The sequence below is a fragment of the Delphinus delphis genome, chromosome 6, assembly GCF_949987515.2.
Source record: "Delphinus delphis chromosome 6, mDelDel1.2, whole genome shotgun sequence".
In the NCBI taxonomy this organism is placed as follows: Eukaryota; Metazoa; Chordata; class Mammalia; order Artiodactyla; family Delphinidae; genus Delphinus; species Delphinus delphis.
Genome location: NC_082688.1, coordinates 86422476 through 86435327, shown reverse-complemented (window position 1 = coordinate 86435327; position 12852 = coordinate 86422476). Strand labels below are relative to the sequence as shown.

Sequence of the window (12852 nt, the reverse complement as noted above, 5' to 3'; positions counted from 1 at the left end):
CCGCCTGCCGATGCAGGGGACGTGGGTTCGTGCCCCGGTCCGGGAAGATCCCACATGCCGCGGAGCGGCTGGGCCCGTGAGCCATGGCCGCTGAGCCTGCGCGTCCGGAGCCTGTGCTCCGCAACGGGAGCCACAGCAGTGAGAGGCCCGCGTATCACAAAAAAAAAAAAAAAAAAAAACTGTAGAAAGGAAAACGTACAGATACCTACAGTTTTCACATAGATTTTATTCTTTTAAGAAGTGAAGATGACATGCCTTGATTTCACATTTGAGTTGCCACTAAGATTTAAGAAGCATTTAACGTGTGACTTAACACCAATAAATTTTTGAGATCCAAGCCTAGTTGGATACATCTTTCAATTTGGATTTCATGGCAAGCAGTTTCTGGTGAATTTAATTAAGGATTTGACTTTGTGAAGTATAAAAGGAGAGCAAGTTTTCCTTTTAAAAAGAATTTGAGAACTGCAGGGAAAGACCATTTTCTTCTCTGAACAGCCTCCGCAGCTTTTTGACAAAGCTGCCCTTGGATGTAACCCTGTTGCTCCGTGGAGGGGCGAGGCCAGAATCATCGATAAGTAAAAGATAGTCCAGAATTAGGACCATGGTAAAGCAGAATGAAATGTGAGAAATGACTTGATCGTTAGGGACGTTTCGATAATCTAGAGAGAGATTCTAAACAGGCTTTTCTGATGTGTATGTTGCGATAGGCCTTTCAATTCCAAGTGAAAAGAAGAGGATTTTAAGTTGTAGCCAACGTTTCTTTATTACGAGAAAAGATCAGTCCACGGGTCTGTGACGTTACCCCATTGGGCGGGTCGGCATCATGGAGATTTAGCCTTGCTAGAGTGAGTGCCAGGGTTGGCTCACTGGCGCTTGGGTGGAGAATGAGTGGAGAGGTGTAGACCAGTACTTCTCAAGCTGTAACGTGCTCGTGAGTCATCTGGGGCTCTCTGTAAGTGCAGATCGGACTTCGTTGGGGGTGGGGAGCAGAGTCTGCGTTTCCAGCCAGCTCCCAGATGATGGCCACGTTGCTGATCCTCTCAGCACAGATGACCGATCACTTAACAAGCCCAATTAGTACTCCCTGTTTGCCAATATCAGGTAGACATATGCCTAAACTAGATGAAGGTTTTGGTCTGGGTTTTGTTTTAAGCTCTTAATTTGATTTTGACTTTTCCGTTATTCGGGCATGAGTAGTTGTTTCTCTGTGATGTAAAAACCCTATGTCAAATAGAGTTTCTTTGTGTAATGTCTCATTCAACACAATGTAGTGAGCACCTCATAAGTGCCATTTCACACAACTGCAAGTAATGTAGACCCCGTCCCCCTGTACATAGTTGACGGTCTATGGGGGGAGAGACAAGGTCACAGGCAATTCAAAACCATGGGAAACAGAGTGTGATGGGATCTCAGAGGATCTAACTCAGCCTTGTGGGGGGTGCCAAGGGAGCCACAGAGAAGAAACGTAGCCTGAATTAGAACAACCATCTGGGACCTGGGTGGAGAGCAGGATCCCAGCTCTCTCATCTAACCCATGGCGTCTTGTTCTCTCCCAGAGATATCAGGGTTCTTGTTTCAAGCACTTAAAAGGGCTTCCCATTTTCTAGAACTGGATGGATTAACCTGATAAAGCCCTCACCGAGGTCGACTGAATGAGCAGACATTGTATACACTAAGCTGTCCGAAATCTAATTGGTCTGTTTATTCTACAGTTAGATGGATGGGATGCAAATGTCTTAATGCCTGCTGCTGATATATGCCTCCGCCTAAAGTTGCAGCAGTTTACATTAGTGCAAGACATCGGCTGCTTGGTCTTTACTAATGCAGCTCAGAAGTTTCTAATGTTTACAATAGCTGCGAGGTATTTGTATTTTTATAGGGATTCTCTCTCCTTTCATCTAATGTTGAAACATATATAGGCACAGCAAAGGTTGGTGCCTGTTCCGTTTTATGATCAAGAGGACCATTAGCAGATAGATATCTTGCCCTCCCTCTTCCCAGAACATCCTGAGCTCTCCCCCACCCCAGCCCACTTCCAGCAGAATTGCCCTAGAAACCGTTAGTTACAGAAACGCATGCTTGCGTGGAGCCCGCTGCCTCCAGCTGTGTGCAACATCCTCCAGCCACTCTCCCTGGTTGACAGGTTCACCTTGGTATTCGTGAAGGATCCCAGACCTTAGCCCTCAACGGTGGGAAAGCAGGGCCACTTGTGCACTCTCCTCTTCTTCATGGTGCTGCGGCCTTTATGTTTGAATTGGCTGACGCAAAACAAGAGTATTCAGAGATGCTAAATTGTTCAACAAAAGATTGGCCGGCAGAGCAGCCCGTCATTGTGGACCGCCCTCCCCCGAAAATGCCCCAGCAACCACAGAATGGGCAGTGTTTTCTTTGCCGAAAGCTGGTTCCAGTGTTCTAAAAAGATTGCAGTTGGAACTGTTTGGTAAAACTGGAACTCACAGAATTCTGGGCAGAAAGTTGCGGTTAATGAAAGCCCGGGGAAAGCCTTACCTGCTACGCTGGAGACTTAATTAGAGATTCTGCTCTAAGATGCAGAAGCATTTCACAGTGGATTAGCTGCCTGCAGAAGTGGGCTGCTTTTCCTCCTGGGCTAAATTGTTTAAATTCTACACCCTTCACTTCATTTGTTTGCTTCTGCTGGGTTTTCATGAACGGGGCCCCTCTGCATTGTATTTGTGCTTTCAGTCTGCTCGGCCATTCAGTTCACATTCCATATTTTTGTGTTTGTGTAACACATTCATAAATAACGTTACATGCCATGAGATTTCAGCAAATTAACAAACCTAATTTTTTTTCTTCCCTTCATGAACTAACACTTTGGGTTGTAGAATGTAGTCCTCAAAGTCATAAGGTTAAAAGAAAAGAGAAAAAAACCCTAATCTTGTGCTGAATTTGAAACGCAGTGTTGTAACAGCCTTTTCACTGGTGTGGGTTTTGTTAATTTTTGGCTCTGACGTTTGGGCACGTGAAGGGTAGCTTAATTTACTTTTGCCATGGTAAATGTTCCTGTTTCCCTTTTATCTTCAAGGTATTTCTTTGCTGTCCTGGCAATCCTAACAATCCTGGGTGTTCTCAATGGACTGGTTTTGCTGCCAGTCCTTTTGTCCTTCTTCGGACCGTATCCTGAGGTCAGTAATTGTTGCCAGTGTAATGTGCAGCCCTCAGACCACCTGAATATTGTTTTTCCTGGTGTCACTCTTAATTTAGGTATTTAAGTATATCCACATTTGCTGGTTGTTTACTTTTTCAGTAAACAGCTCAAATAACTATGGCTTTTTTTCTCTTCAGTTTAATAGTCTTAGGGGATGTAGGGGGAATGGTTTGGTTTGGTTTAGGTTGTTTATTTTTGAAACCTAGTGATTGGCAACCTGAGTCTTGTAGGTCTCTATCAATGAAGCACTTTCCACTCAAGAAGAATATCTGGGCTTGAACAGGAGTAAAAGGGGCACAGCCTGCCTTTCCAGAGTGTGAAAGCAGAGGGCAGGTCTTTTGCTCCAGCTGTCAGGCCCAAGGGTCTTCAGAGTGGCAGGGATTGGGCCAAGTGAATACAGGGTAGCGTGAGAGGCCGGGCGGGGGGCGGGGGGGATGCGGGGGAGGGGCAGCGACCCCTGAACAATATTGTGCTTTGAACCTTAAGTGTGGCCACCAGGTAAATGGTTGATAACACCTGTAATACTGAATCCCCTTAAATAGGTGTCTCCAGCCAACGGGCTGAACCGGCTGCCCACCCCTTCCCCTGAGCCGCCCCCCAGTGTGGTCCGGTTCGCTCTGCCCCCTGGTCACACGAACAACGGGTCTGATTCCTCTGACTCGGAGTACAGTTCTCAGACGACGGTGTCGGGCATCAGTGAGGAGCTTCGGCACTACGAGGCCCAGCAGGGCGCCGGGGGCCCTTCCCACCAAGTGATCGTGGAGGCCACAGAGAACCCTGTCTTCGCCCGCTCCACCGTAAGTCATAAGTCACCCCAGGAGGCAGCCCCTGCCTGCTCTGAACAGCAAATCACAGACAGCATGCCAAAAAATGTATAGGTTAGGTGGACTCATATGAAATGGCCAATATTTGGCTCTTCTTAAACTGTAAAAATGTCAGTTTCATGTGGCTGTATCTCGTACAGATTGAAAAGGGCAGGGACCAATATTGGTGGCTACACAGAACATCCGTCAGCATATATCACGTTTGAGCTTAAGGACCGGAGGTAAAGCATGCCTTGCTCCCCCTGCCCCCCTTCTTTAAAAGCTACGTATCATTGTAGGAGGATACCTGTTTCAAAATGTAATGGTATTTTTATTGCCAGCAGAAGTGATTTCTTTTCCCTTCCACTTCTGTTCCTTTTAATTACCCTTGGTGTAAAATTATTTCAATCGTTACTGTCTAAGACTTCACCAGAAGCTTTTGTGGCTCCAAGCTCGTATCCTAGGTGGCGGGAAGGAGCAGAGAAGCTGAGAACCAGCCTTCAGTAATTCAGGAAAACCGTGAGCAGCCCGGAGCCTCTTCTCAGAGGCCCTGAGAGCCCCAATCGCATTCTCCCCTCTCTGTGCTCCCCAGGATGTCCTCGGCCCCCCAGGCCTGGAGCACAGCACACAAAACCCAAGGAATGTTCTAAGGCTCCTGTTGCTCTGACAGGGGGCCTCCTGCTGTCCCTCCAGGAAATGGGTATTCCAGTCCCAGGCTGGAGCTGCCCTTCCATGAAAGAGAGAGAGGCCAACCAAATAACCTAAATTTTCTTCCTCTTACCCCCCGTGACGATGCCTGCTGAGCTGCAGTGTGAATCTGGTTTTGTTCAGCGGGAGCCTAAAAATAGGTACAAGCTGAACGACTTTGAAGTTGGTCACGGTCCTTTTGATTGATGTGGCCACTGTGTTGCTCCATGCTTTGTACAGAGACCCAGAAACCAGATTCCTAACAACAGGATAGAGCAGCACTGCCCGGTAGAACTTTCTGTGACAGTGCGAATGCTCTCCAGTGCGGTAGCCACTGCAACATGTGGCTGTGGAGCATTTGAAATGTGACTAGTGCGACCTAAGGGGCTGAATTTTGAATTTTAGTTAATTTAAACGTACATAGCCACGTGTCCCTCATGGCTACCGTATTCAACAGTGTAGACAACGTCCGGGTAACATCCTGCATTTGGGCGAGCCAGGGCCAGACACTTAGTCATTTTAGAAGAAGAAGGAGCTCGAGATCTGATTCTACCCAGCAGGGTGGGGTGGCGAACTGTGGGAGAGAGGCAGCTCGGGTACTTAGACCACAGCCCTGCATTTATGGGCAGCCGGCCGTATGTGTCCGGCCAGCTGTGCTGGAGAAAGCCTAGGCATAGGGTCCAAACAGGGCGTACCTCTGCCACGTCGTTGTGGGTGGAAGGCCCCTGGTCGCTCCCTGGGGCGCTCCCGGCCATCTGTGGGGTTGACTAAGCTCTAGTTCAGAAAGAGCTGTGTGTGGGTGGCCGGGCGGTAGTCAGAGCCATGAAGGGAGGGCTGGGGCAGCGGGGGCCGATGCCCAGCCTGGGGTTAGCACCCGGCCTGTTTCAGCCTGCCCTTGCCCTCTGCAGGTGGTCCATCCTGAACCGAGGCAGCACCCACCCTCCAACCCTCGACAGCAGCCCCATCTGGACTCAGGGTCCCTGCCACCCGGACGGCCAGGCCAGCAGCCCAGAAGAGAGGCCCCCAGAGAATGCTTGAGGCCGCCCCCTTACAGACCGCGCAGAGACGCTTTCGAAATTTCTACTGAAGGGCATTCTGGCCCTAGCAATAGGGACCGCACGGGCCCCCGGGGAACCCGTTCTCACAACCCTCGGCACCCAGCGTTCACTGCCACGGGCAGCTCCGTGCCCAGCTACTGCCAGCCCATCACCACCGTGACGGCCTCAGCGTCCGTGACTGTTGCAGTGCACCCCCCGCCCGGGCCCAGTCGGAACCCCCGAGGGGGACTTCGCCCGGGCTACGAGGACTACCCCGAGACTGACCACGGGCTGTTTGAGGACCCCCATGTGCCTTTTAACGTCCGTTGCGAGAGGAGGGATCCCAAGGTGGAGGTCATTGAGCTACAGGACGTGGAATGTGAGGAGAGGCGCCGGGGCAGCAGCTCCAACTGAGGTGGGCGGGGCCGGTGGGCAGGTGGGTGGGCCTCTGAGGCGCTGCTCTTCAATGACCCCTCAGGGACTTAGAGGGACGCAGATGGCTGCATCCTCCTGGAGCCCTGGGCACTCATGTGTCCCCTACTGAACCGCAGTGACCTCTTACCCACAGGCAGGGTTGCCTGTCTAAGCTTCGTCATCCTTGGAGAACCAGTTGAGTTCCAGATTGGATCTGTCCCTCACAGTTAGCCTGTGGAGGTTTAATGCATCTCAACAGAGACACTGACAGCTGCCCCTTTCACCTATTTTTCAGTCTTTTAAAGCCATAGCAGGTATGTCTGATGAACGCACAGCTCAGTGAACAGTCACAAAGTGAGCACATCCCTGTCACCAGCCCCCAGGTCAAGGGAGAGATCATGACCCACCCCTGGAAGCCCCTCATGCCCTCACCCATCCCCCACCGTCCTGATCTCTGTACCCCAGACCCGTTTTGCCTGTGTTTGTGCTTTATACATAGGGACTCGTAGACCTGTTACTTTGACTTCCTTTTTTTTTTCTTTTAAAGGGTGAGTAAAATCTGAAGCAAAGAGGCCAAAGATTGGAAGCCCCTCCCTACCCCTACCCTGCCCCACCAGAACTGCTTGAAGAGAGCTGCGGAGTTAGAAAGGCGTGCTGTGCCAGACAGCAGTTCATTGTTACTGTAACTGATTGTATTATTTTGTGAAATATTTCTATAAATATTTAAGAGGTGTACACATATGTAATATACGAAGGAACGGATGTAAAGTAGTGTGATCTGGGTTTTCTACACTCCCGCCTCCAGAGCAGGCGGTGGGGAGACCGCAGCGGAGCCCCTCCCTATTTGTACATTGGTCTCTGTGCCACAACCAAGCTTAACTTAGTCTTAAATTTCAGCATATGTTGCTGCTGCTTAAATATTGTATAATTTACCTGTATAATTCTATGCAAATATTGCTTATGTAATAGGATTATTTTGTAAAGGTTTCTGTTTAAAATATTTTAAATTTGCATATCACAACCCTGTGGTAGTATGAAATGTTACTGTTAACTTTCAAACACGCTATGCGTGATAATTTTGTTGTTGTTTAATGAGCAAATATGAAGAAAGCACGTTAACCCCGGTGGCTTCTCTAGGTGTAGTTGGATGAGATTCTCTTGTTTGGCTGTGTGTGTGAACATGTGTGTGATTTCCCAATGTACTGTACTGTGATTTTTTTTCTTTTTTTTTCTTTTTGCTGTCTGTGAACCCGTGGTGGGCTCTACCTTAGGCCAGAAGAGTCAGGATATCTCTAGTGCTAGCGCTGGTGGAGGGCTAGCCCTAAACATCTCCTTTATCCTTTTGCCAGACTCACTTCAAGTTCAGGGCATCTCTTAAGATTATTGGCTGCCATCCAGACACCCCAACTCGTGCCTCAGAGGAGATAAGTTCCTTCGCATGGACCATTGTGGTGGATGTTGGAACCTCAGGGTACAGAGCTCACATCTCTTCAACTTCATTGGTATTAAAGACCTAGAGAACATGCCCAGTGGGAGCCTCAGCTGGGCCGTGAGCGTATCCTCTAAAGTACGCAGCCTTCATTGTACCTCTCTCGTAACCAACGCACAACACACACACGCACACACACACTTAACACACACCACCACCACTATCACCACCCAAATTTAAGAGTGGATTGGAAATCTTCTGGAGACAATGACCTCTTAATTCTGGGTCCACAACAGACCCAGAGGTGATGTTTTGAGTCCCTACAATTTAAACTCCCTCTCTTGCTAAATGGCACGGTTGGGGCTTTCTGGATCTGTCTGCCTCCTCTTTAAAATAGTGAGCATCCAATATGGTGATACGGAATCAGAAATTCTATAGGATATGAGCTTCAGAAGGCTGATCCTCCAAGTGTTAATATTAACATGATGGGTGCACGCTTCCTAAGTATCTCATCCCCCTCTTCTCACCGTCATTAGTATTCTTTCAATGTGACATTTATTGAAGAGCAGGAAGATGCTAATTGCATAACCCCCACTGAAGAATGTATATAGAGACATATCTCTCAACCAGGTGTTATTTTTAAAGATCTGCTTCCATATCAATTCTGTTTTCTTGCTCTGAGGTTTGGTCTTCCTAGGCTCTTAGCCAGAGACCAACAAATGTTGGGGAAGCACTCGGTACCCAGACTAAGCTACTGTAGGAGTGCACAAAGGGCAGCTCCCATTATGCCTCCTGTTTTACATGGAAAATCTTATTCGAAAGGCAACGGCCCACAATAGTACCAGCAGTGTAGTGACCTCAGACTGTAAAACTCGCCGCGAGACTGTGGCTACCAGATGTGTGTGTTCATATGCCAGGGTCCCAAATGGCCCCACCGCTACTGTTTGGTGCCTCTGTCAGCCACACTGTCTGTCTACCTAACACTCAGCTCTGCTCAGAAAACTCAATATCCCGCATTCAGGAGAGAGATGATGCAAAATTCAGAGGTCTGCTTCCCTCTGGCTCGAGGAGTGCCCTCACTCCTTTCCTGAGCCCAGCTTGCATGGTGCCTGACTGCTTGGCTGGCCCCTGCTTTCTGCACAGCGTAGAGCTCTCTCCAGTAGTCACATTGGCAAAGGGAGAACTCGGGGGCTGGCAGGCAACCAGAATTTCTCTCTCTCTTTTTTAAAATAGTTTTATTTTGTCTGTCTTGTTTGTTCATTTGGATGTTTTAATTTTTTTAAAAAAAAATCTTTGCTGATATTTATAATTTTGTATCATAAGAATGTTTTCCTACAGTATTTGTCATGCCAGTTTATAACAGAAAAATGCAGGGATTTTATTTCTATTGGAAACACTATTACAGCTATGTTTTACCTTTGAACAGAATTTTTATTTGTATAGAGTGCTTACTAATGTTAAATAGTTCAGAGTATATAACATTTTCATTAAGAACTCATGGTAGGTTTTAGTGTAAGGAGTTTAAAGGAAATATTCAAACTGGGTCTCATTGTCTGCCCATTTGGGCAGAAATGGGTTTGTGTCATTTCAGTTACAAAGATAAAAGTATGCCATATAATTTATTTATATGAAAATTTATTTTTGTAGTGTACATAGTAGTCATCAAGTCTTTTGACAGAAGTATATTTTTAAAGAATTTATATGTGATGAATCCATAATGTCTGGAACTTTGCTGAGACATGAGTGGGGCACACTTTTCATTGTAAAGTACAGCAAGGAGAAGAAAATGTTTAACAGTGTTAAGAGAGTGAGATTGAGTGAATCTTCATGCAGTTGTGGAATGTGTATTAGTTACCATTTGTGACCTAGTGTGGTTCTCATTTTAAACCTCAGAAGGCAAAAATGTACAAACTCTCTAAATATTAATGTTCAAACACTGATAGAAATTCTAACATGAATAAAAAATAATATAACTTGTTGGTTACATCTTTGTGTATGGAATGGTTTTTAATTAAAATATTTTACGAAGGCAGTAGTCATGCGTCACGCCATCATAAACTTTGTTTTTTGTCTGACTAACCTTGTGAAATACTCATTTTTTTGTTCTCCTTCATGGAGGCATTATTGACATAGGAAGAGTTCTACATTTTTATTTTCTGACACAAAGTTCCTAAATTACCCTTCAAAATGATTCCTTCTGTCATCTCTTAGCCTTTTTGTGTTTCTTTTTATGTGATGCCTAATAATTCAAGGGGATATTTATAAGTCCAATTCAATGGTTATTAAAATAAAGGAAGGTGTTGTGCTTAAAAACAGTATAGCTGACAATATGGGACTGACTGAACCTGATACAAAATGTTTTTTCTGAGTGTTTATCGTACCTTGTCTTCATCGTAGCCACGGAGAAAAGTAAGACCAGGAATAGCATCCCCATTTTACAGCTGAAAGCAAGGCGTGGTGGGGAAGAACTCAGGTTCTATCAGCATGGGGTGAGGAATCAGCAAACTACAGCCCTGGGGCCTCCTGTGGATATGAAGATTTATCAGAAGACAGGCCCGTATGCACGTAGAGATCGTCCACGGCCGCTTACCAGCTACATCGGCAGAATTGAATAGTTGCAGCACAGACTGTACGGCCTGCAAAGCCTAAAATATTTACTCACTGGCCCTTAAGAAAATGTTTGCTGACCCATCTTAAGACAAGGTTATCATAGGCCAGTGATACTCACGTGGGGTGCGTGCATCGGCGGCACTCATGCTTTGGAAGTTTACTAGAAAAGCAGGATCTTCAGTGCCACCCCAGACCTACTGAGTCAGAATCCTGGGACTGAAGCCCAGGAATCTGCTTCCATGAGCTGTCCTGGTGGTTCTGATGCACCAGCAGAGGCAATCTCTAAATTCCTTCCAGCTGAATGTGGCCTTGGTTCTATAATTTGACTCGGGCTACACAGCCAATGCAGGCCAGATCTGGAAACAGCATAGAGATCCCAACTCCTCTGTGTGGTCTTTCCACAAAAACACATGTTCATCTGTGGGAGAGTAGAGACCCGTGAACTCTGCGTTTGTGCCTGGGAGTTGAGAGAGGAATTCCCTTCTTAGTGCTCTGCCACGGCTGTGGGGCAGGCCTCATTGGAGGGTGGGGGCCAATGACCTAACAGGCCGGTGGGGGTGGGGGGGAAGGGGAGGTCCATGCCAGGCCAGACCCTCTTCTACCCTTCCCACCGAGAGGGCTCCAGCTGACCAGCTGTGACTCGGGCAAGTCGTTTGAAACCTTGGGGCCTCTGTGTCCTCATCTGTACGTAAATTAAAGATGATGCCTGTCCCTCGCAGACTTCTGAAGGTTGAAAGCAATGGTGGTTGTGAAGAGGTCTGGACCAGAGGGGATAGGAAGAGTCAACTGAAAGACTCAGAAGGGCCTCTGGACCCCGCACTGAGTTTGGTTCAATCACCACCTCTCAGCCTCCGAGGCAACACAGGCCCTCATACAGAAGCGTGAGAGTAGCTAGGGGAAGGTTTTTGGATATACAGTACACCGACCAAGGAATAAGGTGCTCGGGTAATACAATGTCCTCCTTAACGGATACTTTACCTGGAAAAGATAAAGTATTCAGCAGGGTTTTCTATCATATATAACCTCATCTTCCTACCTCCTGGTATAATCAGCTATGTGTTCCTCAGCCCTCCAGTGGTGAATTTCATCCGTAATGCTCTCTTGGTTCATTCAGAAGTCATGGTGCATCTGTACTCCCTGAAACTGAGCTTGGAAAACACTAATTGCGTTAATTGGGATTCAAACTGAGAGACACTTTCTTTTCGGTGTGTTTTTTATACCACTAAGATGACCATTCATTGCCATTCCATTTTATATTCTTTAGAAATTACATACACCTAAGTAAGCTAACTTAGTTTTTAATATTGGCCTAAGGAGAACAATCAGATTTGTGTCCCAAAATCCACCACATTTATTCAGGACTTAGGTAAACGTAAGGCCCCACTTTTTTTGTCACGACAGACGTATTTAACGGCTTCGGGAATGCTGTGTGCTGCTAAGTTGCAGGCAGCAGCCATGTTGATGTAAAGGCAGGTGTTCATTTTTGGTAACTGGCAATGACCTCCCAAAAGGAGAAGTGGAGATGACCTTTTAATCATCCAACAAGAATATTTGCCCGATTTTAATGACTTTTAATGAAGCCTGCACCTAATGAGAACATGCCTCGAACACCAATCTGTTTAACTGTTCACGTTGGAAGGCATGTTGGACACCTTTTCTGCATAGGTTCCCTGACAGGAAATTACAACTGCCATCAGAAGGATCTTGAAAGGACATTCTGGTCTGTCGGGAACATGGTGGACCTCAGGAAAACAGAGGGACACAGGGAACTCTGCTACAAAAAGAAGTGACCAATAGCGATAACCCAAACTCAGCTTGGCGTGGCCAAAGCAAAACATTCTACATGGCAGGGTGTTCTAATCATTGATGTATGCCTTCTCCCTTAGGGATTTCCTTTCTTGGGACAAAGGGAAGGAGACCTTTCAGCCAAGATGCTGTGAAGGGAAACAAAGCCTGTAGAGGTAGCCTTTGCTCTGAGAATGAGACACACCCCAGCGAGCAGTGGCAATCAGAAGAGGCAACCGCAGCCAAATCTTTCTCAAAGTCAGTTAAACCCCTTTATATATATTCCTTTTTTCCCCGGGAAGTGTCCTCTTCATTCATCTCCTTCCTATCCACAGAACTTGAAGGTATAGGAGTGTGATGTAAGCTACCAACAGGGCAAAGAATAAAGGTAAGAGTTCACACTGGGGCTTCCCTGGTGGTGCAGTGGTTGAGAATCTGCCTGACAATGCAGGGGACATGGGTTCGAGCCCTGGTCTGGGAAGGTCCCACATGCCGCAGAGCAACTAGCCCTGTGAGCCACAATTACTGAGCCTGCGCGTCTGGAGCCTGTGCTCCGCAATGAGAGAGGCCCCAATAGTGAGAGGTCGGCGCACCGCGATGAAGAGTGGCCCCCGCTTGCCGCAACTAGAGAAAGCCCTCGCACAGAAACGAAGACCCAACGCAGCCAAAAATAAATAAATAAATTAATTAATTAATTAATTAATTAATAAAATTTTAAAATAAAAAGGCAAAATTCCTTAAAAAAAAAAAAAGTTCACACTGAAGTAATCCCGGGAAATAACCTCTGTCAGCAGTAGCGCCATCTTTGTACACAGTGGACAACAGCTTGTATTTTTGTGGAAGGGGGAGTGGTAGAAAAGAACCTGTTTTATGTTTATAAAGAAAAAAAAATCATACAGATGGAGGAGAAATTGATGA

At 46.7% G+C, this 12852-nt stretch overlaps 1 protein-coding gene across 1 annotated transcript in view; it reads left to right on the top strand.

Annotated features, from left to right (window-relative positions):
• PTCH1 (patched 1) overlaps positions 1–7055 on the top strand; it is a 56373-nt gene extending 49318 nt beyond the window's left edge. The window contains exons 21-24 of the mRNA XM_060015003.2: positions 3047–3146; positions 3712–3966; positions 5568–6111; positions 6658–7055. Coding sequence (XP_059870986.1) covers positions 3047–3146; positions 3712–3966; positions 5568–6110 — 898 coding nt within the window. The 3' untranslated portion in view covers position 6111; positions 6658–7055. The remainder of the gene's footprint in view (positions 1–3046; positions 3147–3711; positions 3967–5567; positions 6112–6657) is intronic.
• The last annotated feature ends 5797 nt before the right edge of the window (positions 7056–12852 follow it).